At 40.1% G+C, this 24,934-nt stretch overlaps 2 protein-coding genes across 2 annotated transcripts; one reads left to right on the top strand and one right to left on the bottom strand.

The window, feature by feature from the left end:
* Nucleotides 1-659: 659 nt before the first annotated feature.
* On the bottom strand, nucleotides 660-7,950 carry GIPC3 (GIPC PDZ domain containing family member 3). Its single transcript, XM_060784036.2, has 6 exons — nucleotides 7,747-7,950; nucleotides 3,149-3,334; nucleotides 2,877-3,057; nucleotides 2,226-2,338; nucleotides 2,060-2,141; nucleotides 660-984 (listed from the first exon to the last, which is right to left on the bottom strand). Exons 1-6 carry the CDS (start codon nucleotides 7,948-7,950, stop codon nucleotides 830-832), a joined length of 921 nt encoding a protein of 306 aa, XP_060640019.2. The 3' UTR covers nucleotides 660-829.
* A 3,128-nt stretch (nucleotides 7,951-11,078) lies between these two features.
* On the top strand, nucleotides 11,079-23,604 carry HMG20B (high mobility group 20B). The gene is made up of 10 exons (XM_060785179.2): nucleotides 11,079-11,154; nucleotides 11,771-11,830; nucleotides 15,170-15,248; nucleotides 15,334-15,537; nucleotides 16,195-16,315; nucleotides 19,454-19,500; nucleotides 19,766-19,844; nucleotides 21,523-21,738; nucleotides 21,906-22,038; nucleotides 23,260-23,604. Exons 2-10 carry the CDS (start codon nucleotides 11,799-11,801, stop codon nucleotides 23,270-23,272), a joined length of 924 nt encoding a protein of 307 aa, XP_060641162.1. The 5' UTR covers nucleotides 11,079-11,154; nucleotides 11,771-11,798; the 3' UTR covers nucleotides 23,273-23,604.
* The last annotated feature ends 1,330 nt before the right edge of the window (nucleotides 23,605-24,934 follow it).

Genomic DNA, 24,934 nt, shown 5'->3' with positions numbered 1-24,934 from the left:
ATACAAATGTGACCTATTGTCCATATGTGGCCTACATACAAATGTGACCTATTGTCCATATGTGGCCTACATACAACTGTGACCTATTGTCCATATGTGGCCTACATACAAATGTGACCTGTTGTCCAGAGGTGGACACTCCGAATTGGGGGGGGGGGGGGAAGGTAGATACAAAGCTTGGAAATGGGATATATTTTGGACTACAATTCCCCCCAATCCCCAATCCAGCATAGCTGCTAAGGCATAGAGACCATAATGCATGACTGTGGTGACAATAAATACTATGAAGATTTTCTCGAATTTGCTAATTTTTTTTCAAGTTGAGAGTAAGGTTTCCCATTTGATTCCATCTCATTTGGGGTTTCTGGGCCTAGACCTGGTCCTTTGTGAAACTATAAATCTATTACACTATGTAATACATTTTTTGTTCCTGGGTTATCATATGTCATTTCCTAATTGGTTCTATCACAAAAACATGGGAAAGGTTTAACACTTTCAAATCAGGAACAGAATTTTCAAATTTTGTTACATGGCATTATGCATTCTTTGTCTCTCCTTTATTCCAGGCCACATGAATGAAACAGGGCCATTTTTTAAAATAATGATTTATTATTCCAAAAACAAACCAGCTTGGGAGTGAGCGCCGAGAAGACGTCACTTTCAATGGTTTCATAACCCTAAAATAGCCTCCTCTCCCCCTATGTTTTGCCACGCTATGAATCCAAGGGTGGGATGAATGGGGAATCGTAGAGGGAGAAACTGGGAATGCAAGGAAAGAGAAAAGGGGGGTACATGAAGAAGGTGACCCCAAAAACACCTCGCCATCCATTCATTCCTTAGGGACACCTCGGGCCTCGCAGATGGCTGTCCAGACCTCGGCCACGAACTCTTCCGGGAAAGCAAACTCCCCCAGGAGCGAATCCAAGCCGCGGGCAAAGTCGTCAGGACGCTGCCGCTCTTTGGCCATCTCCACCATGGTGGACGCTGCAGAAAGCAGGCAAAGGGGGAGGAACACAATTTGGCCACCGATCCACAGCCCAGATGTAGTCTAAGATGCAGATCTGGCCTATGGCCCAGATGTAGCCTGTCGTCTGGGTGTGGCCCATGGTCCAGATATGGCCCATAGTCAAGACGTGTACCATGGTCCAGATGTGGCCTACATTCAAATGCTACCCATTATCCAGATATGGCCTGTGGTCCATGGTCTGCATGTGGGCCATAGTCAAGACATGTGCCATGGTCCAGATGAGGCCTACATTCAAATGCGACCCATTGTCCAGATGTGGTTCATGGTCTGCATGTGGGCCATAGTCAAGATGTGTGCCATGGTCCAGATATGGCCTATAGTCTGGATTTGGCCGACATTCAAATGTGCCTATGGTTCAGATATGGGACCTGGTATGAATGTGACCCATGGTCCAAATATGGCCCATAATCTAGATGTGGCCCATGGTCCGAATGTGGGTCATAATCAAGATGTGTATAATGGTCCGGATATGGTCTATAGTCTGGATGTGGGCTACATCCACATGTGATCCATAGTTCAGATGTGGCCTATAGTCTGGATGTGGCTTGTGGTTCAAATTAGGTCAATGGTCCAAATGTGGCCCATGGTTCAAAAATGGCCAATGCTCCAGATGTGGTCCATAGTTCAGGTGTGGACTGTGATCTGGATGTGCCAACATACAAATGTAACCTATTGCCCAGATGTGGCCCATGTTCAAGATAAGGCCTACAAACAAACTTGTCTGAATGTCCAATTGTGGCCCATGGTCCGGATGTCGCTTACATACAAATATGACATATTGCCCAGATGTGGCCTGAGGCCTAGACGCAGCCTATCCCAATATGGACCAAGGTCTGGATGTGGCCCATAGTTCAGATGTGGCCATCATTTCTGCATAGGACACTACCCTATAAATTTGGGGTTCTGTATCTCCCCAAACCCTACACCCAGTTAGCCGAATCATAAATTTTCAAAGCCAGGGTCTCAGGTAGCATGTCTTTGAATGTGGAGGGACCCATTGATGTGCTATCCCTCCTGTCCCACGCTACTCACCCAGCTCCACGTCTCGGATGCCCATGTAACTCTCCAGCAGGTCATCGACTTTCGCTGCCGCAGCTTCTTCAAACTCATTGGGCTGCAAGCAGGAGGAGAGCAGGTGAGAAAGTAATCATAAAGAGGCTGGAATATGATTGCCCCGTCTCCTTCAGGCCTTACTCACCGCCTCTTCCAGGGTGGCGTCGCCCTTGGAGCGCAGGCGCAGCGTCTCCCGCCCACTGGAGAGGCTCCCCTCGCCTGCACACTTGCTGCCACGGCTCCGCTGCCCAATCATGTCTGGAAATGGTCAGACAGAAAGGGAACAAAGCTCACTCACAACCATCCTTAGAAGGCCCAATCCAGGTTTGTTGAAACTGTGTTTATTGAAACCTGTTTTGTTAAAACTGTATTAGTTGCAACCTGGTTAGTTGAATCATAGTTTGTTGAAACATAGTTTGTTGAAATATGGTTTCTTGAATCCCAGTTTATTGGAACCTGGTTCACTGAAACCAAGTTTGTTGAAACCCAGTTTATTAAAACTGAATTAGTTGCTATCTGGTTTACTGAAACCTAGTCTGTAGAAACCTGGTTTGTTGAAACCTGGTTTACTGAAACCTAGTTTGTTGAAACCTAGTCTGTAGAACCTCAGTTTTTTGAAACCTAGTTAGTTGAAACCCAGTTTGCTGAAACCGAGTCTGTAGAACCCTGGTTTATTGAAACCTAGTCTGTTGAAGCCTAGTTTGTTGAACCCTAGACTATTTCTAGTCTTTAGAAACCCGGTTTGCAGAAACATAGTTTGTTGTGACACCATTGATCTGTTCTTGCCACAACTCACCGAAAGCCCGCTTGGGTTGGACAAGGCGCAGGGTGAAGGGCTGGGCCTTGGGCATCTCCCTCAGCATCTTGGCCACCTCGTAGTGGCGGCAGCCCACAATGGTTTGCTCGTTGATGGCCTCGATGCTGTCCCCAACGCAGACGGAAGGGATGCGGTTGATAATGCTTCCCTCCTTGATGCGCTGCGGAGGCAGGAGGAGAGAGACGGTCATTAAGGCCACCCTGTGCTATATCCGTCCCTACGCAACCCCAAACAAACCTCCCCTTCCTGACCTTAATGAAGGCATATCCGGCCCCATTGTCGGTGATGGTCAACCCCAAGGCGTCCTCCGTCTTGGTTACCTCCACCTCCTTGGTCTCACCCCGGACGTGGGCAAAGATAAAGTCCTCCAAGCCGATCTGGCCACCTAGCAGCTTCTGCATCTCCACTTTGTGTGTGTTCAGGGTGCAAAACAGGATCTGGGTGCCAGAGATGACAAGCACAAGGGAGTGACTTGCCCAGTACTGTTGCATATGTGTATGTGAGAGAGAGATAGGTCTATCATTGAACCATATCTTATTTAACTTTCTCAATAGGTACACACACACATATGTATGGGAGATAGGTATAGTTGGGTGAGACCCCCAAGGGCCATCCAGTGTAGCCCCATTCTGCTATGACATCATCTGATCCCTCCCAACAGATGGACATCCAGCAGTAGATCTGATAGGTTAGATATGAGAAAGGTAAATAAATATGTTTGATTGATATATATGCGTGTGTTTGTATGTGTATGATATGATATGTATGTGTGTGTATATATATATATATGCACACACGCATACGTGTACATGTATGCATGTGTATATATATATAACTATGTGGGTATATATCTGTGTGTGTATGTGTATAGATAGATATTACTCGTGTGTGTGTAGATAGATAGATAGATAGATAGATAGATAAATAGATATGGCTGATATATCTGTGTGTGAGTGTATGTATATGGATGTGTGTATATATATATAGATAGATAGGTATTCTTGGTAGACACGGATCTAGACCCAGCACAGTCTGGCTTTAGGCCGGGACATGGTACCGAGACAGCCTTGGTTGCCTTAGTCGATGATCTGCGCCGGGAGCTCGACAGGGGGAGTGTGTCCCTGTTGGTGCTGCTGGACCTCTCAGCGGCCTTCGATACCGTCCCCTGAGACGCCTCGCGGGGATGGGTCTTGGAGGTACTGTTTTGCAGTGGCTACGGTCATTCCTAGAGGGTCGATATCAGAAGGTGTTGTTGGGGGACACCTGTTCAACCCCACAACCTCAGGGCTCAATATTTTTCTCCTATGTTGTTCAACATCTACATGAAGCCGCTGGGGGAGATCATCCGGAGTTTCGGGGTACGGTGTCATCTGTACGCGGATGATGTCCAACTCTGTCACTCCTTTCCACCTGCTACTAAGGAGGCTGTTCAGGTCCTGAACCGGTGCTTGGCCGCTGTGATGGTCTGGATGAGGGCGAACAAATTGAAATTGAATCCAGACAAGACAGAAGTACTCCTGGTCAGTCGCATGGCCAAACAGGGCATAGGGTTACAGCCTGTGTTGGATGGGGTCGCACTCCCCCTGAAGACGCAGGTTCGCAGCTTGGGTGTGACCCTGGACTCATCGCTGAGCCTGGAACCCCAGGTTTCGGCGGTGACCAGGGGAGCATTTGCACAGCTAAAGCTTGTGCGCCAGCTGCGCCCGTACCTTGGGAAGTCTGACTTGGCCACGGTAGTCCACACTCTGGTTACATCCCGTTTAGACTACTGCAACGCTCTCTACGTGGGGTTGCCTTTGAAGACAGCTCGGAAGTTCCAACTAGTCCAACGCTCGGCAGCCATGATTTTAACAGGAGCGGAGCGCAGGGAGCATACAACCCGCCTGTTGCGCCAACTCCATTGGCTACCGATCTGCTACCAGGCTCAATTCAAAGTGCTGGCGTTGGCCTTTAAAGCCCTAAACGGTTCCGGCCCAAGCTATCTATCCGACCGCATTTCTGCCTATGAATCCACCAGGACTTTGAGATCTTCCGGGGAGACCCTGCTCTCGATCCCGCCTGCTTCTCAAGCACGGCTGGCGGGGATGAGAGATAGGGCCTTCTCGGTGGTGGCTCCTCGGCTGTGGAACGCCCTTCCTACGGACATTAGACTAGCACCATCTCTAATGGTATTCCGCAAAAAAGTGAAGACCTGGCTGTCTGAGCAGGCATTCGAATAATTAGTGCAATGATTGGTTAATGAACACTGGAATGGAACAAAGGATGACGAATCTGGAACATGTTTTTGATGACGAGACGACAGTGAATGGGTATTGTAGTGACTGTTTATTAATTGTGTAATGTGTTGGGTTGTTGGCTGTTTCTATACTGTAGCACTGAATTTTTGCTGTTCGTATTTGTTGTGAACCGCTGTGAGTCGCCTTCGGGCTGAGAACAGCGGTATATAAGTAAGGTAAATAAATAAATAATAAATATATATATATACACATACACTCACATATAGATATGTATGTGTGTGTATATATAGATATATTTATATTATATATGTGTATGTATATGTATATGAGTATATATATATATCATATAATATACATATACATACATTTTATATATATATATACACACACTCATATATAGATATGTATATGTGTATGCATATGTTTGTGTGTGTACGACTGAGATAGATAGATAGAGAGATAGATAGATATAGATATAAACGTAATCTTCATTTGTGGGATTAACATAACTCAAAAACCAGTAGACAAACTGACACCAAATTTGGACACAATACCCAAACAGACCAACGAGTGACCATCACTCATAAAACCTCCCCAAAAAACAGCGGAAAGGACTTAAAAACCCAAAAAAGCTAAATGACGAAAAGCTAAATGATGATACAGAAAAAGGGAAGGAAGAGGGAGGGACAGAAGGGGAGAAAGAAAGAAAGAAAAAAAGAAAAGACAAGAAAGAAAGAAAGAAAGAAAGAAAGAAAGAAAGAAAGAAGCATGGAAGCAAAGAGCGAAGGAAGGAAGGAAAGTGGTAGAGAAGGAAGAAAAGAGAGAAAGAGGAGGGAAAAGAAAAAGGGGGAAGGAAGGAAAGAGGCAGAGAAGGAAGGAAGGAGAGAAGGAAAGAAAAAAAGGGAAGGAAGGAAAGTGGGAGCGAAGGAAGGAGGGAAAGGGAGAGAAAGAGGGAGGGAAGGAAAGAGAGAAGTAAGGATGGAATCATAAACCGAAGGAAGAAAGGAAGGGAAGAGGTAGAGAAAGAAGAGAGGAGAGAAAGAGGAAGATAAAGAAAAAGGGGGAAGGAAGGAAAGAGGTAGAGAAGGAAGGAGAAAAGGAAAGAAGAAAAGGGAAGGAAGGAAGGAAGGAAGGAAGGAAGGAAGGAAGGAAGGAAGGAAGGAAGGAGGGAGGGAGGGAGGGAGGGAGGGAGCAATGGAAGGAGGGAAAGAAGGAGAGAAAAAGAGAGGAAAGGTTGGCCACAATAACGCGTGGCGGGTACAGCTAGTGTGTATATAGGTATATAGGAAAGACAGGTAAATCATAGAACCTTAAAAAGTCATCCAGTCCAAGCCCCTTCAGCCAGGCAGGAAGGCACAATCTGATCCCTCCCGACAGATGGCCATCCAACCGTAAATAGGTGGCCATAGTTATGTGAGACAAAGAGATGATACATAGATACATAGATAACATTGAGGAAGATGTTGATTATAGATATATCACAAGAGTCGGGTGAGAACCCCAAAGGCCATGTAGTCCAGCCTCATTCTGCCGGAACACCACCCGATCCCTCCCGACAGATGGCCTTCCAGCTACAAATCTGATAGATATTTGAGAAAGTTAAATAGATACGATAGATATGGTTGATAGATGTGTCTGTGAGTGTGTGTATGTATACAGATATAGATATAGATATAGATATAGATAGATATATATGAGAGAGATAGGTATATCATAGTATCTTAGAGTTGGTGGGACCCCCCAAAGGCCATCTAATCCAGCCCCGTTCTGCCAGGACAGGACCTGATCCCGCTTGACAATTGACTGTACTGACGATAGATATATCATAAGAGTTGGGTGGCCATCCAACTGTAAATAGGTGACCATGGATATGAGATATAAAGAGATGATACATAGAAAGGATTGAGGAAGATATTGATAACTGATATATCATAAGTCGGGTGAGACCAACAAAAGGCCCTCCAGCCACATATCTGATAGATATCATTAAGAAAGTTAAATATAGTTGATATCTATTTATACATATACATACATACATACATACATACATACATACATACATGAGAGATAGGTATATCATAGAATCTTAAGAGTTAGGTGGGACACACCCAAAGGTGATCTAGTCCAGCCCTTTCTGCGACACCATCCAATCCCTCCCGACAGATTCCCTCCAGCCATATAGCTGATAGATATCATTCATATGAGAGATAGAATTTTAAGAGTTGGGTGAGACCCCCCCCCCCAAAGGCAATCCAGTCCAACCTCATTCTGCCAGGAAACCATCCGATCCCTCCCGACAGATGGCATTCTGCTTAAAAACCTAGAATTAATCATAGAGTTGGAAGAGACCCCCAAAACTCATCTAGTCCATCCGATCTCTCCCAACAGAGCGCTCTATTGCTAATAGATATCTCATAAGAGTTGAGTGAGACCCCCAAAGGCCATCTACTCCAACTTCATTCTTCCAGGACACCACCCAATCCCTTCCAGCCTCTGCTTAAGAACCAAGAATCCTAGAATGGAAGAGACCGCCAAAAGCCATCCGATCAAGCCTCTTTTGCCAGGACACCATCTGATCCCTCCCAACAGATGGCCTGCCCCTCTGACCTCACCTCAGTGGGAGAGATGCCGAAGACCTGGGCGATTTTGGCGTAGAGCTCCTTGACATTGGTGAAGCCCTCGATCTTGCCAGTGGGGCTGCCGTGGGCCAGCTGGGTGTGGAAGACCAGCCGTGGTCGGGGCCGGGGAGGAGGGTCGGCCCTCCCGGACTGCCCGGCCCGCCCGGCACCCGAAGCAGCGGGGGCCCCGTTCTCCATGGGCTGCGCTGCAGGGAACGAAGGGCTGGCCACACCGGACAATAACACAATTCCAGGCTGAATTATTGATGGCCCAGAGCTGCAGGTGGAAAGGGGCAGCAGGGAAGGCGATCCGGGCCTTGGCAGGCTTCCCAGAAACCCGATCCTTTGTAGGATAAGACTCCAGAGATAGGCCACTTATAAAGCTCCAGTGCTATAGAGTTCTGGGAGTTGTAGTTTCCCAAGGGCTTTCCCCAAGCTTGTTTGCCTTCTCTGCCAAAGAGGGGTTGTTGCTTCACATAACCGCAAGGGATGCTTGGTATTATTATTTTATTATTATTATACAATTAATATAACTATTAATAGAATTATTATGTTATATTATTCATTATATTATTAAAATATAAAAATTAATATTTTTTTAAAATTATTATGCTCCATGTAGTCGTGCTGGCCACATCACCTTGGAGTCATCTATGGACAACACCGGGTCTTTAGCTTAGAAATGGAGATGAGTACCAACCCCCAGAGTCGGACACAACTAGACTTAATATTAAGGAAAACCTTTACCTATTATTATTATTATTATTAGGATTATTATTATATTATACTTTTATTTTATGTTATTATTGAAATATAAACATTAAAAATAAGGTCAGCAGTTCGAATCTGAGGAACAGGGTGAGCTCACACTGTTAGCCCCAGCTTCTGTTAACCTAGCAGTTCGAAAACATGCAAATGTGAGTAGATCACTAGTTACTGCTTGGGTGGAGCCCCCGGTGGCGCAGTGGGTTAAAGCACTGTGCTGGCAGGACTGAAGACCGACAGGTCACAGGTTCGAATCCGGGGAGAGGCAGATGAGCTCCCTCTATTAGCTCCAGTTCCTCATGCGGAAACATGAGAGAGGCCTCCCACGAGGATGATAAAACATCAAAAATCATCCAGGCGTCCCCTGGGCAACGTCCTTGCAGACGGCCAATTCTCTCACAACAGGAGCGGTTGCTCCTGACACGACAAAAAAACCAAACAAACAACTTCTTGGGTGGGAAAGTAACGGTGCCCCATGCAGTCATGCTGGCCACATCACCTTGGAGGCGTCTATGCACAACGCTGGCTCTTTGACTTTGAAATGGAGATGAGCACCACCACCCCAGAGTTAGACACAGTTAGACTTAATGTCAAGGGGAAACCTTTACCTTTTTATTATATTATGAATATTATTCATAATATTATTATTATATTTTTATGTTTCTATTATTTTATAAAATATAATTATTAATATAATATAAAATGATAATAAATAATGTTGTTCATTCGTTCAGTCATCTCCGACTCTTCGTGACCTCATGGACCAGCCTACGCCAGAGCTCCCTGTCGGCCGTCACCACCCCCAGCTCCTTCAAGTCCAGTCACTTCAAGGATGCCATCCATCCATCTTGCCCTTGGTCGGCCCCTCTTCCTTTTACCTTCCACTTTCCCCAGCATCACTGTCTTCTCCAGGCTTTGCTGTCTCCTCATGATGTGGCCAAAGTACTTCAGATAATAAATAATATATAAATATAATTAATAATATAGTGTAAATCATGGTAATAAGATATAATAATATATAACATTATCTACTCATATGATATAAATATCATATGAGTGGTGCAATGGGTTAAATTAAGCCTTGTGCTGGCAGAACTGAAGACTGACAGGTCGGAAGTTTCCCGGGAGAGCGCGGATGAGCTCCCTCTGTCAGTTCCAGCTCCCCATGTGGGGAGATGAGAGAAGCCTCCCACAAGGATGGTAAAACATCAAAAAACACCTGTGTATCCCCTGGGCAATGTCCTTGCAGACTGCCAATTCTCTCACACCTGCACACCTGAAGCAACTTGCAGTTTCTCAAGTTGCTCCTGACACACAAAAAATTATATTATTATTTTATTTTATTATTAATATATATTATTATTATTATTATTATTATTATTATTATTATATTAAGCAGAGCCTGGATGGTCATCTGCCTAGCAAAATAGGGTTGGACTGGATGACCCTTAGGGTCCCTTCTAACTATAGCAGTAGTTGTTTCTATAGCCCTCTTTCTCCATGAGCCCTGCAGGCTCTGTTTAATAATAATAATAATTTATTTATTAACCATATTTATATACCTCCTTTCTTAGCCTGAGGACAACTCGGTAATAGTAATAATAATGATGATTAATAATAGAATTAAAGATAATAATAATAATAGAACTATAGAATCCTAGAGTTGGAAGAGACTGATTACAAGGGCCATCCAAGCTAATTCTATGACTGCAATACACAATCCGATCCCTCCTGACAGATGGCCATCCAGTCTCTGCTCAATAATAATAATAATAAAACGATAGATAATAATGATAATAAAATTATAGAATCCTAGAGTTGGAAGGGACTGACCACAAGGGTCATCCCATGAAGACACAATCTAATCTCTCCCGACAGATGGCCATCCAGGCTCTTAATATTATTATTATTAATATTAATAATAATAGAAGTATAGATAATAATAGCACAATAGATTGTGATAATAATAGTAATAATAACATAGGATCCTAGACTTGGGAGGTACCCCCAAAGGCCATCCAATCCAACCCTATTCTCTAGACAGGAAGACACCATCTAATCATAGAATTATAGAATCAAAGAGTTGGAAGAGACTTGGTGGGCCATCCAGTCCAACCCCCTGCCAAGAAGCAGGAATATTGCATTCAAATCACCCCTGACAGATGGCCATCCAGCCTCTGCTTAAAAGCTTCCAAAGAAGGAGCCTCCACCACACTCCGGGGCAGAGAGTTCAACTGCTGAACTTGGAAGGGATCCATAATAATCATAATAGTAATAGTAATAATAATAATATAGATGCTCTTTAGGACAAGTAAAAATCAAGAAAACAATAGCTTAAGTTGGGATCCTGCCATCGCCCTTTTAATTCCATCCATTACATATATATATGAAAAAAACAACTTCAGCTCCTTTCCCGATTGGCTGCCGCTCCACCCAATCCTCGTGCCCCTTTCCCATGATGCGGTATCTTATAGGAGAAAGGACAACAGCCTATCAGAGCTGGGTGGGGGCCGCTCTGCACCAATCGGCGCCCGCAGAACGAGGGTCATTTGCATAAGGAACCCGAAGGGAGGGGGAAGGGAGCGGGGCTTCTCTTGGGAAAGAGAGAGAAAAGAACAAGAGGAAGGCAGCAGAAAAGTTTGGATCTATTCTTTTGATATTCTCGTTATTGATTTCTTAAAGCTGGGATCTTGCAATACAATGAAGGGAGAGGGACCTGGGAGCAAAAATATTATTATTATTATTTGCAGGAATATATTATTATTATTATTGGCAAGGATATATTATTATTATTTGCTGGTATACATTATTATTATATTATTATTTGCAGGGATTTATTATTATTTGCTGGGATGTATTATTATTATTATTATTATTATTATTATTTGCTAGGCTATTGGGTTCCATAAGGGGGAGATTAAGGAACACAATATTATTATTATTATTTTCTGGGATATTGGGTTCAATAACAAAGAGATTGAGAAATAAAATATTGTTATTATTATCATTATTTGCAGGGATATATTATTATTATTATTTGCTGGTATATTGAGTTTAAGGAGGATATTAGGGAGCAAAATATTTTTTTTTGTAGGGATATATAATCATTCTTTTCTAGGATACTGGATTCAATAAAAAGGAGATTGGGGAGCAAAATATTATTTTGTATTATATTGTGAGCTGCTTTGGGTCCATTAGGGATAAAAGTGGGATAAAAATTAAAGTATATTATTATCATCATCATCATTTGCAGGTTTCCTCCATTGATCGCAAACAGAGCCATGGCACACAGTGCGAAACCCACTGGATTCATGTGAGTATCGAATATCTTACAAATCATTGTTATCATTACTACATATTATTATCTGGTATATTGGGTTCAATGGACGGAGAGATCTAGGAAGCAAATTGTCATTATGATTATTGTTATTATTTGCTTCCTAGATCTGGGACTATTATTCTATAATTATTATTATTTGCTTCCTATATTATAATATATATTATATTATGTATATTATAATATATATATTTTTTATAAAATACTAGTTTGGGTACCCGGTGGTGCCTGGATTATTTGAAAAAGGCATTGTTTGTTTTGGGGTGTTAGGAAATATCATTTAGTTAATTAGTAACACTATTTATTAGGAAAAAGCCAGAATGTGATTTTGTTTTTCATGAATGCTCCCCATGAGAAAATACATAACGATGTGGTGGAACTACAATTCCCAGAATCGTCGGTCAATCCTCTCCATACCAGGCCTGTATGTACAGTTGGCCATGTTGGGTCTGTGTGCCAAGTTTGGTCAAGATCTATCGTCGGCTGGGTTCGGTGCTCTTTGGATAAGGGTGAACTACAACTCCTATATGCCAAGGACAGTCACCTTCAAATCCTGGCAGTATTTACAGTTGGCCATTTTGGGTCTGTGTTCCAAGTGTGGTCCAGATTCATCATCAGCTGGGTTGAGTGCTCTCGGGATGCCAGTGAACTACAACTACCAAAACCAAGGTCAATTTCCCCAAATCCCCGCAGTGTGTTCAATTGGCCATGGGGCTTCCTTGTGCCAAGTTTGGTCTTGGTCCATTTTCGGTGGGAGCCATAGTTTCTCTGGATGCAAGAAAAGTACAACTCCCATATTCCGAGTGCAATGACCTCCCAAACTCCGCCTGTATTTACAATTGGGGATGTTGGCTCTGTGTGCCGAGTTTGGTCCAGATCCATTATTGATGGAGTTCAGAGTGCTCTGGATGCAGGGTGAACTTCAACTCCCATGTGGGTGGGTTGATCCCCCACAAACACCTCCACTATGTCTGGTTGGTCACCAGAGTTGTGTGTGCCATGTTTGATCCAGATCCGTCATTGGTGGGGTTCAGAGTACTCTGGGTGCAGGGTGAACTTCAACTCCCATGCAGGTGGGTCGGTCCTCCACAAACACCTCCAGTATGTTTTGTTGGTCACCAGAGTTCTGTGTGCCATGTTTGGTCCAGATCCGTCAATGATGCACCTGGACCAAATTTGGCACACAAACTCCTTATGACGCACTTTATGTCCTGGTGATGGGTAGGGGAGGATGGACCACAAGATTTGCAGTACCTTCAGCCACTTCCACAGACCACTGCGACCCCCACAAATGACAGGCCTGGACCAATCTTGGGACACAAAACCCCCATGACCAACAGAACATACTGAAGGGGTTTATCGGGGATCAACCTACCCATGTGGGAGTTGTAGCTTATCCTGCATTCAGAGCACTCTGAACTGTACCAATGATAGTTCTCTGAACCGCACCAATGGCTGAATATAAATACATATTACTATTTATTACTAGCCGTTCCCTGCCACGCGTTGCTGTGGCCCAGTCTGGTGGTCTGGAAAATAAAATAATGAGAAAGTTTTGGTTTCTAATATATGTAATGTCTTGATGCTTGTGGGTAAACAGTATTTCTTGTTGTTTCTTTGTCAGTGTTGATGTGGAGATTGTCTGGTTTGCCTACTCTGGAACATGCAACATATCATTGTCCTTCTTTAGGGGTCCCTTTCAAATCTATGATACTATATCTCTCTGTGTGTGTGAATCATATATATCTATCTATATCTATGACTGGATGGCTCTTTATCAGGAGGGGTTTGATTACATTTTCTTGCCCTGGTGAAGAGAGTTGGATTGGATGGCCTGAAGTATTTTCTGTTGGTAATGGGGGTTCTATGTGGGAAGTTTGCCCCAGTTCTGTCATTCGTAGGGTTCAGAATGCTTTTTGTTTGTAGGTGAACTATAAATCCCAGTAACTATAGTTGACTGTGAGAGTCGTTCAGCAGTGGAACTCTCTGCCCCGGAGTGTGGTGGAGGCTCCTTCTTTGGAAGCTTTTAAACAGGGGCTGGATGGCCATCTGTCAGGGGTGATTTGAATGCAATATTCCTTGGCAGGGGGTTGGACTGGATGGCCCATGAGGTCTCTTCCAACTCTTTGATTCTATGAACTACAACTCCCAAATGTCAACGTCTATTTTCCCCAAACTCCATGTTCGTATTTGGTATATGGAACATTAGTGCCAAGTTTGGTCCAGATCCATCATTGTTTGAGTCCAGAGTGCTCTCTGATGTAGGTGAACTACAACTCCCAAACTCAAGGTCAATGCCCACCAAACCCTTCTAGTTTTTTCTGTTGGTTATGGGAGTCCTATATGCCGTGTTTTCTTCAGTTCCATCACTGGTGGAGTTCAGAATGCTCTTTGACTGTAGGTGAACTATAAATCCCAGTACCTACAACTCCCAAATGCCAAGGTCTATTTCCCCCAAACTCCATCTGTGTTCATATTTGGGCATATGGAATATTCGTGCCAAGTTTGGTCCAGATCTATCATTGTTTGAGTCCACAGTGCTCTCTGGAAGTGGGTGAACTACAACTCCCTAACTTAAGGTCAATGTCCACCAAACCCTTCTGGTGTTTTCTGTTGGTCATGGGAGTCCTGTATGCCACGTTTGGTTCAATTCCATTGTTGGTGGAGTTCAGAATGCACTTTGATTGTAGGTGAACTACAAATCTCAGCAACTACAACCCCCAAATGACAAAATCATTTTTTTTGAGTGAAAGACATACATTCTCACAAACAAACGTTACATTTTTATTTATATGGAAGATATTTCTATCCTGCTTTTGAATTGTGCCCTGTAGCAAACTGGCAGCCAGTGGAGTTGACGTAACAGAAGGGTTGTATGCTCCCAGAACGCCACTTCAGTGAGCAATCTGGCTGCCACCCGTTGGACCATTTGAAGCTTCCAAACAGTCTTTAAGGGCAACCCCAAGTAAAACGCATTGCAGTAGTCTATATGGGATGTAACCAGAGCATGGACTACCATGGCCAAGTCAGACTTATTATTATTATTATTATTATTATTATTATTATTTTCTCTGTATATATATATATATATATATATATATATACACACACACACACACATGTAATAATAATAATAATCCCTGTGTGTGTGTGTGTGTGTGTGTCTGTCTATATATATATATATATATATATATAACTGGATACTCCCAATTGCTTCTTGGAAGAGATAGACTTTGGCCGAGTTGCAGAATCCAGGTTCTAGAGGCCTTTTGAGCCCAGAACGAAACATATTAAGAATCCCATTCTCCCTTTCAGGGCCGGTGACAGCCAGCCGGGTGGCTTCCTGGTGTCCATCAAGCAGGAGAAAGGGGAGAAGCCGCGCACAGAGGAAGAGGTGAGTCTTTGAGCATGTACAGAGAGTTTGCATTATTAATAATGATTAAGCTTGCCACCCAGGCTTCCACTTTCCTCTTTTGCAGCCGGCGAAGAAGCGGGGCTGGCCCAAAGGCAAGAAGCGGAAGAAGGTCCTCCCCAATGGGCCAAAAGCCCCAGTGACGGGTTATGTCCGCTTCCTGAATGAGAGGCGGGAGCAGATCCGCACGCAGCGCCCGGACCTGCCCTTTCCCGAAATCACCAAGATGTTGGGAGCTGAATGGAGCAAGCTGCAGCCAACCGATAAGCAGGTCAGGGGGCTTCCCCGTTGTTTATTTATTTTAAAAAATCTTATTTATATTATTATTATTAAATAATAGTTATTACTAAAAACATATATAATATTTTAATAATTAATTACATTATTATTAAATAATATATATTATTTCATAATTGAATATTTTAATAATTAATTTTATTCATATTATATTTAATATAACATTCATACTATTTATATTATTAAATAATTGATATATAATATTTTAATAATTCATTTTTCTTATTTCATTATATATTATAATATTTTAATATATTATTAAAATTATCATTCATATTATTTACATTATTATTATTAAATAATTGATATATATTTTAAAGCTGCAGCCAACCGATGATTATAATGTAGTATAATTATTATATAAAGAAAAATATTGCATTTATGATTAGCAAATAGTTAATATATTTTAACATAATATTATAAAATGCTATTTGTTATATAAATAATATTGTATTTATACAATTATGATAAATACAAGATTATTTGATAATATATACCATATTATTACATTATATTTGATATTATATAATTTTAATATTGTACAATTATTAGATAAACACTATTGTATTTATATTATTATCATTGATAATTCATACAGTGTTAATTCATATTATAATATTTATTTTTGCAGCGCTACCTGGATGAAGCTGAGCGTGAGAAGCAGCAATACATGAAAGAGCTGCGGGAATATCAGCAGTCGGAAGCTTATAAGATGTGCGCCGAGAAGATGCAGGAAAAGAAGATCAAGAAAGGTACAGGATTTTAATAATAATAATAATAAATATAAAGTACTAAGTAATCATAATATAAATAACAAATAATACTAGAAAATAATATAAAGTACTATAATATTATATATATATATATATATAATGAGATAGATAATACTAGAAAATAATAATAACAATAATATAAAGTCCTATAGTAATCATAATATAGATAATACTATAATAATATAAAATAGTATAATTATAATATAAATAACGACAGATAATACTATAAAATAATAATAATATAAAGTACTATAATCATAATACTCATCATAACTTTATTCTTCTATCCCGCCACCATCTCCCCGAAGGGACTCGGGGCGGCTTACAAACGGCACAATAAAATAAAACACAGGCGCATGTAAAAACATCAACTCAAACTCAATCAAACTGCAGCCCTCTACCCGTGGTGGTAAGCTGCTGTAAACATAGCCAAGCTGTAAACATTAGGAATGAAATAAGTACAAGCTGCAGTAATGGAGAGAGGGCATGGGATAAAGTGCAAGGATGGGCGACTACTGCGCAGAACAACTAGGGGCTAAACATTCTCAAAGGCTTGTTTGAAGAACCATGTCTTCAGATCCTTATGGAAGGAGGACAGTGTGGGGACCTGCCTAATCTCCCTGGGAAGGGAGTCCCAAAGTCATGGGGACCACCACCAAGAAGGTCCTCTCCATCCTCATCAACCTCGCTTGAGATGGAGGCAGGACCAAGAGGAGGGACTCCCTGGCAGATCTTAAGAGCCCACGTCGGTTCGTAGGAGATGCGATCACGAAGGTAGGCAGGACCCGAGCTGTTTAGGGCTTTATAGGTAACTAGCCGTCCTCTGCCATGCATTGCTGTGGCCCAGTCTGGTGATTTGGAAAAGTAAAAGAGGGCTTTGGTTATGTTTTCTTGCCCTGGTGAAGGGAGTTGGACTGGCTGGCCTTAAGGCAGCATTTCTCATTCTGGGGGTTGGGACCCTGGGGGGGGGGGTATCAGAAGGGTCGTCAGAGACCAACAGAAAACACAGTATTTTGTGCTGGTCATGGGGGTTCTGTGTAGAAAGTTTGGTCCAATTCTATCATTGGTGGGGTTCAGAATGCTCTTTGATTGTGGGTGAACTATAAATCCCAGTAACTGTAACTCCCAAATGTCTATTTCCCCCAAACTCCATCTGTGTTCATATTTGGGCATATGGAGTGTTCTTGCCAATTTTTGTCTAGATCCTTCATTGTTTGAGTCCACAGTGCTCTCTGGGTGTAGGTAAACTATAACTCCAAAACTCAAGGTCAGTGCCCACCCAACCCTTCCAATATTTTCTATTGGTCATGGGAGTTCTGTGTGCCAAGTTTGGTTCAATTCCATCGTTGGTGGAGTTCAAAATGCTCTTTGATTGTAGGTGAACTATAAATCCCAGCAACTACAACTCCCAAATGACAAAATCAATTTTCTTTGAGTGATGGTCACTTCTTGGGTTAGTAGGTGTCTTGTGGCCAAATTTGGTGGCAATTCCCCCAGTGGTTTTAGAGTTCTGTTAATCCCACAAACGAATATTACATTTTTATTTATACAGATATCCTGCACTTTGCATTCAGACCAAAAACTTATCAGCAGCCAAAGGAGCTGCTTTAATGGGGCCGTTGTGTGCTCCCTATAGCCAGCCCCAGTTAGTAGCCTAGCGACCGATCTTTACACCAGTTGCAATTTCTGAGCCATCTCCAAAGGCAGCCCCACGTAGAGTGCGTTGCAGTAGTTCATTCTAGATGTAACCAAGGCATGGGCCACCGTGGCCAAGTCATATCATCATCATATTTAATTACTTATTAATCGCCCTCCATCCGAGATGTTCTAGGCTTTTTGAGATATGGTCACAGCTGGCGCACAAGATTTAACTGTGCATAGGTCCTCTTGGCCAACACCGACACCTGAACTTCCAGTGTCACTGCTTTCAGGAGGACTCCCAGACTATGGACCTGTGTCCTCGGGGAGTGTGACCCCTTCTGTCTAGCACAGGTTGTCACCTTATCCCCTATCGACTGACCAGGAGGACCTCTGTCTTGTCTGGATTCAGTCTCAGCTTGTTGGCCCTCATCCAGTCCACCACAGCTGGCAGGCACTGGTCCAAGATCCAGGGGGCTTCCTTGGATTTCGGTGGAAAGGAGTAGAGTTGAGTGTCATCTGCGTACAGATGACACAGAACTCCAAAACTCCAGATGACCTCATCCAGTGGTTTCATGTAGATACTGAAAAGCATGGGGGATAGAATTGAACCTTGTAGGACCCCACAAGTCAAAGGCCGAGGTCTTCTACCTTCACCAACTGAGTACGATCCTCCAGGAAGGAGTGGAGCCACTGCAAAGCAATGCCCCCAAGACCCATTCCAGAGAGACACCCCAGAAGGAGATCGATGGTATCGAAAGCTGCTGAGATGTCCAAGAGAACCAACAAGGACACAGTCCCCCTGTCTAGCTCACTGCAGAGGTCATCCACCAAGGCAACCAAAGCCGTCTCCGTTCTGTGACCAGGCCTAAAGCCAGATAGCGACAGATCAAGACAATCATAATATAAATCCGGGGTCCTCAAACTAAGGCCCTCCAAGGTCATTTACCCGGCCCTTGCTCAGGGTCAACCTAAGTCTGAAACAACTTGAAAGCACACGACAACAACAACAACTCTTATCTCATCAGCCAAAAGCAGGCCCACACTTCCCATTGAAATACTAATAAGTTTATATTTGTTAAAATTGTTCTTCATTTTAATTATTGTATTGTTTTAAGTGTTTTTTGCACTATAAATAAGATATGTGCAGTGTGCATATAAATTCATTCATGAATTTTTTTCAAATTATAATCCAGCCCTTTAACAGTTTGATGGACTGTGACCTGGCCCTCTGTTTAAAAAGTTTGAGGACCCCTGATATAAATAATGAGATCGCTAATAATATAAAATAATAATAATATAAAATACTATAATAATAAATGAGATAGATAATACTATAAAATAATAATAATATAAAGTACTATAATAATGTTAATATATATAATGAGATAGATAGTACTCTAATAATAATATAAAGTACTGTAATAAAAATAATAACATAAGTAAATATATAGTTATAATAATTATAATTTATTCCAGAGGATGCTGGACCCGGAGGCTTGAATACTTTACTGAATGGATATAAGGTAATAACCATGATTTTGGCTTTTGTTTTTAGTTTGGTTCAATGACACTGTTATTTAATTTTATTATTTTATAAATTATGATAATGATGATGATGATTAAATTTATCTGAAAAAAGCCTAAGTTTCAAGACTAATCCATTTGGTCTCTTTTAATTATGTCAGAGATAGTCGTTTTCTTTGTAATTTCCTGCTATTGCTGCCTATTTGTTTTATCGGAGAAATTGATATTATTGTTATTACTCTTTTTTTCTCATTTTCCAATTAGACCGGTGAAGGTGGCAGTGACGGCTTCTCCTCCTTCGACGTCCCTATTTTTACTGAGGAATTCTTGGACCAGAACAAAGGTATGGAAGGGACCCCCAAACGCCATCTAGTCCAACCCCAATACAATTACTATTATTATTATAAAATAAAACTCCTAGAGGGGCCATAATATGGTATAATAGTATAATATTATACTACTATAATAATATAATATGGTACAACATAATAATAATATACAATAGAATATGGTATAATAATAATATAATAAAATAATAATGTAATAAAACAATATAGCAATATAATAATAATTTTATATAATAATAATAATTTTTAATTCTTATATCCCACCACCATCTTACATGGGGAACAGACCCAGCATAAACAAGGGTTACAAAGTAACACGCTTAAAACATATAACAATAAAATATAATGAACAATAAAACCAAAACAGTAAAAACATCTTTAAAAGACTTCAACTAATATTGTATAATAATAATATAATAATGTAATAAAACAATAATTACAATATAATATGGTATAATAATATAATTTTATAATAATATAATATGGTATAATATAAAATATTGTAATAATGCAATATAATATGGTATAATAATACATTAATTATAATATTATATTAGAATATAACAGTAAAATAATATTATAATTACAATATGGTATAATAATAACTTTTTTTCGTGTCAGGAGCAACTTGAGAAACTGCAAGTCCCTTCTGCTGTGAGAGAAGTGGATGTCTGCAAAGACGTTACCCAGGGGACGCCCAAATATTTGATGATTTACCATCCTTGTAGGAGGCTTCTCTCATGTTGGCAAAGGGAGCTCAACCCGCTCTCCCTGGATTTGAACCGCTGACCTATTGGTCAGCAGTCCTGCCAGCACAAGGGTTTAACCAATTGCACCACCGGGGCCTCAATATAATATGAAATAATATAATAATAATATAATATTTTATATTATATCTTCTAGAGGGACCATAATATGGTATAATTATATAATATGATATAATAATATTATAATAATACAATATAATATGGTAATATAATAATAATATATTATAATAATACAATATAATATGGTAATATAATAATAATATATTATAATAATACAATATAATGTGGTAAAATAAAATATTAAAACAATATAATATAATACAATATAATGGTATAATAATAATAATAATAATAATAATGTAACTATAATAAAATATTATAATAAGACTCCTAGAGGGGGCCATCCAGTCCAACCTTCCTTCTGCTATAAAGGAAGGCACAATCCGATCCTTCATGACAGATGGCCTTCCAATCTGTGCTTCATAATAATAATATTAGCAATAATAATAATGTTTACACTGTGTTTTAATGTATGTTCACTATTACAGGAGTTTTAGGACAGTGTCTATTTGTATATTTTCTTGGTTTTTGTCTTTTACTGTTGATATGGTCACTGGACTAATCAATAAACTTTACAATAATAATAATAATAATAATAATATCAAAGACTCCTAGAGGGGCTCCTTCTTCTGCTGTAAAGAAAGGCACAATCAGATCCCTCCTGACAGATGGACATCCAGCCATAAAACACACACACACACACAGATAGGTATATCATAGAATCTTAGAGAGTTGTGTGGGATCACTGAAGGCCATCCAGTCCATCCCCCTTGTGCTGTAAAGGAAGGCACAATCTAATCCCTCCCGACAGATGGCCATCCAGCTTCTCTTCTGTCTTTCTCTGCAGCCCGGGAGGCAGAGCTGCGGCGCCTGCGGAAGGCGAACACAGAGTTTGAGGAGCAGAACGCGCTGCTGGAGCGCCACACACAGAGCATGAGCTGCGCCAAGGAGCGGCTGGAGCAGGAGCTGGCAGCCGAGGAAAGGCAGGCGCGGGACCTCCAGGCGCAGCTCCAGGCCGTGCGGCAGGCCCTGGCACGCAGCTTTGCCAGCCTGCCCCTCCCAGGTACACAGGAGAAGGAACACACTCCTCCCTCCCTCCTTTCCTTTCTTCTTTCCTCCCTTCTTTCTTTGGTCCAGCTCCATCAAGCCACGGAGGAGCCTTTGTGGATCAAACATTCATACATACATACTTTTATATAGTTAATAATGGATCTTTCCACCCCATTACAGGAACTGGGGAGACCCCAACCCTTAACACCTTGGATTTCTATATGGCCAAGCTCCACAGCGCTATTGAAAGCAACCCAGTTCAACACGAGCGGCTGGTGGTCCGGGTGAAAGAGATTCTGTCCCGCATTGCAAGGTTGTTGTGTGTATAGATTATATTGTGTATATTTTAAAATTTCTATGTTTCATTCTATTGGGTTTATTATTCTTAAATATTTGTCATATTTATATTATTATATTATTATTTAATCTTTGTAGCATTTATATTATATTGTGTAAATTATACAATAATATAATAAATATAAAATTATAATAAAATATAATAATATTAGAAACCACAGTTGTTGTGCTTGTGTTATTATACATTAATATAATAAAAATATAATAATTGTTGCATTATTATAAAATACAATGAAATAATATAAATTAATAGTAATAAAATATAATAATAGAGACCACAGTTATTGTTTTTATATTATTATACAATAATCAAATATAATTATAATCATAATTGTTATACTATTATCATACAATACAATGATATACGTAATAAATATATTATATAATAAAATATAATAATAACAATAATAATAATGGAGACTACAGTTGTACTCATATTATATAATAATATAGGTAAAGATAAACAGTAAGGTAAAGGTTTCCCCTGACATTAAGTCCAGTCATGTCCAACTTTGGGGGGTTTGGTGCTCATCTCCATTTCTAAGACAAAGAGCCGGCGTTGTCCATAGACACCTGCAAGGTCATGTGGCCAGCATGACTGACTGCATGGAGCGCCATTACCTTTCTGCCGGAGTGGTACCTATTGATCTACTCACATTTGCATGTTTTCGAACTGCTAGGTTGGCAGGAGGTGTGGCTGACAGCGGGGGCTCATGCCGCTCCCTGGATTTGATCCTGCAACCTTTTGATCAGCAAGTTCAGCAGCTCAGCGGTTTAACCCACTGCACCACCAGGAGCTCCATATAATAATATAATAAATACAGAATAATAATAATAGAATATAATAATAATTGTTATATGATTATAATAAAATACAATAATATAGTAAAAATAAAATAATAAAATACAATAATAGAGACCACAGTTGTTGTTATCTATACAATAATATAATATAATAAATATAAAATAATAATAATAATAATAATAATAATATAGACCACAGTTGTTCCTATATTATATAATAATATAATAAACATAAAATAATAATGTTATAGTATTATACAATAATAATATAATAGGCTGTAGTTGTTCTTATATTCTACAATAATGTAATATAATAATGGGCACAAATCCTTGTATTGCAGTGAATCTAATGCTGCTTTTCTTCTCTTTACAGTGAACATCTATGAACGGATTCATTCTATGCTATCCAGACTCGCTACTCCTCGCCTTTTAGATTTATTTGCCTTCATTATCAATCAATACAGAACGTGAATTATATATCAATAGGCAGAGATCAATGTATTTATTAGCACTCTTTTCTTAAAGAAACTTTTCCTTTTCAATTAAAAAAATATTCCTGTTTAATGTAGTTACAGCTTTCTTTCTCATCAACTTTCCTGTGCAATGTATGGAGGGGGAGATCTATATATATACATATATATATATTAGCAATTTAATAAGAAGTAGTTCTATTTCTTCTATGTCTTTTCTAAAATAAAGGGAAAATATATAAATCTCACCTGGCTGTTTTTTTTTATTTTATTTGGTGGGAAAGATGGGATGTTATTATTGTTATAATTTTCCTTATTTTTTATTATTTCATTATTATTCTCATTATTTTATTATCTTCATTATTATTTTAATTATTAATTTTGTTATTATTATTTCCATTATTATTAATTATTATTTTCCTTACTATTCTCATTATTACTGTTTGATTATTTTATGGTCGTTCCCATTATTTATTTCCATCATTATTATTATCATTGCTATCATTGCATGGTGATCCACGCTTTGGTTACATCCCGTTTAGATTACTGCAACGCTCTCTATGTGGGGTTGCCTATGAAAACTGCCCGAAAGCTCCAACTAGTCCAACATGCGGCAGCCAGATTACTAACAGGAGTGGGGTACAGGGAGCATACTACTCCTCTGTTGCGCCAGCTCCACTGGCTGCCAATTAGCTTCCGAGCACAATTCAAAGTGCTGGTGTTAACCTAGGGTGTTAAGCCCTAAATGACTCCGGCCCAGTTTACCTGTCCAAACGTATTCTCCCCTATGAACCATCTAGGTTGTTAAGATCGTCTGGAGGGGCCCTGCTCTCGGTCCCACCGGCCTCTCAGGCGCGTCTGGTGGGGACGAGGGACAGGGCCTTCTCGGTGGTGGCCCCTCGACTCTGGAACTCTCTCCCACTGGAGATCAGAACTGCCCCCTCCATTCTGTCGTTCAGAAAACAGGTGAAAACCTGGCTATGGGGTTTGGCTTTCGACGAGTGAATCAATATTTCTGTGATCGGATAGATGACGATGAATGATGGACAATGAATTCACTATGACGACTGACCATTGTTATTATGTGATTGTATTTTGCTGTTTTAACGTTTTAATTGAATATGTTATACGATGTTTTTAATGATTGTTCTGTGATTTTATTGTTGGAAACCGGCCCGAGTCCCCCGATAGAGGGGAGAAGACAAAATTACTAAATAAAATAACTAATATTTTCATTATTATTTAAATTATTTTTATTATTTTATTTTATTGTCATTATTTTCATTATTATTGGGGTCATTATTATTATTTTCATTATTATGTTCTCTATTATTTCCATTGTTTTTATTTTATCGTTATTAATTATTAGCAGTATTGTTTCCATTACTACTGTTTTATCATTATTAATTATTAGCAGTATTATTTCCATTACTATTATTTTATCATTATTAATTATCAGCAGTATTGTTTCCATTACTATTATTTTATCATTAATTATTAGCAGTATTGTTTCCATTACTATTATTTTATCATTATTAATTATTAGCAGTATTGTTTCCATTACTATTATTTTATCAT

The sequence above is a fragment of the Anolis sagrei genome, chromosome X (assembly GCF_037176765.1).
Source record: "Anolis sagrei isolate rAnoSag1 chromosome X, rAnoSag1.mat, whole genome shotgun sequence".
NCBI classification, from domain to species: domain Eukaryota; kingdom Metazoa; phylum Chordata; class Lepidosauria; order Squamata; family Dactyloidae; genus Anolis; species Anolis sagrei.
This window is presented reverse-complemented; position numbering and strand designations above follow the sequence as displayed.

Coding starts and splice junctions, on each gene's coding strand:
- GIPC3 (XM_060784036.2), bottom strand. CDS start 7,950: ATGGAGAACGGGGCCCCCGCTGCTTCGGGTGCCGGGCGGGCCGGGCAG. Junction 3,058..3,148: donor CCGGATATGCCTTCATTAAG/GTCAGGAAGGGG, acceptor CTGCCTCCGCAG/CGCATCAAGGAGGGAAGCAT. Junction 985..2,059: donor CATCCGAGACGTGGAGCTGG/GTGAGTAGCGTG, acceptor TGCTTTCTGCAG/CGTCCACCATGGTGGAGATG.
- HMG20B (XM_060785179.2), top strand. CDS start 11,799: ATGGCACACAGTGCGAAACCCACTGGATTCAT. Junction 15,249..15,333: donor AGCCGCGCACAGAGGAAGAG/GTGAGTCTTTGA, acceptor CCTCTTTTGCAG/CCGGCGAAGAAGCGGGGCTG. Junction 15,538..16,194: donor TGCAGCCAACCGATAAGCAG/GTCAGGGGGCTT, acceptor TTATTTTTGCAG/CGCTACCTGGATGAAGCTGA.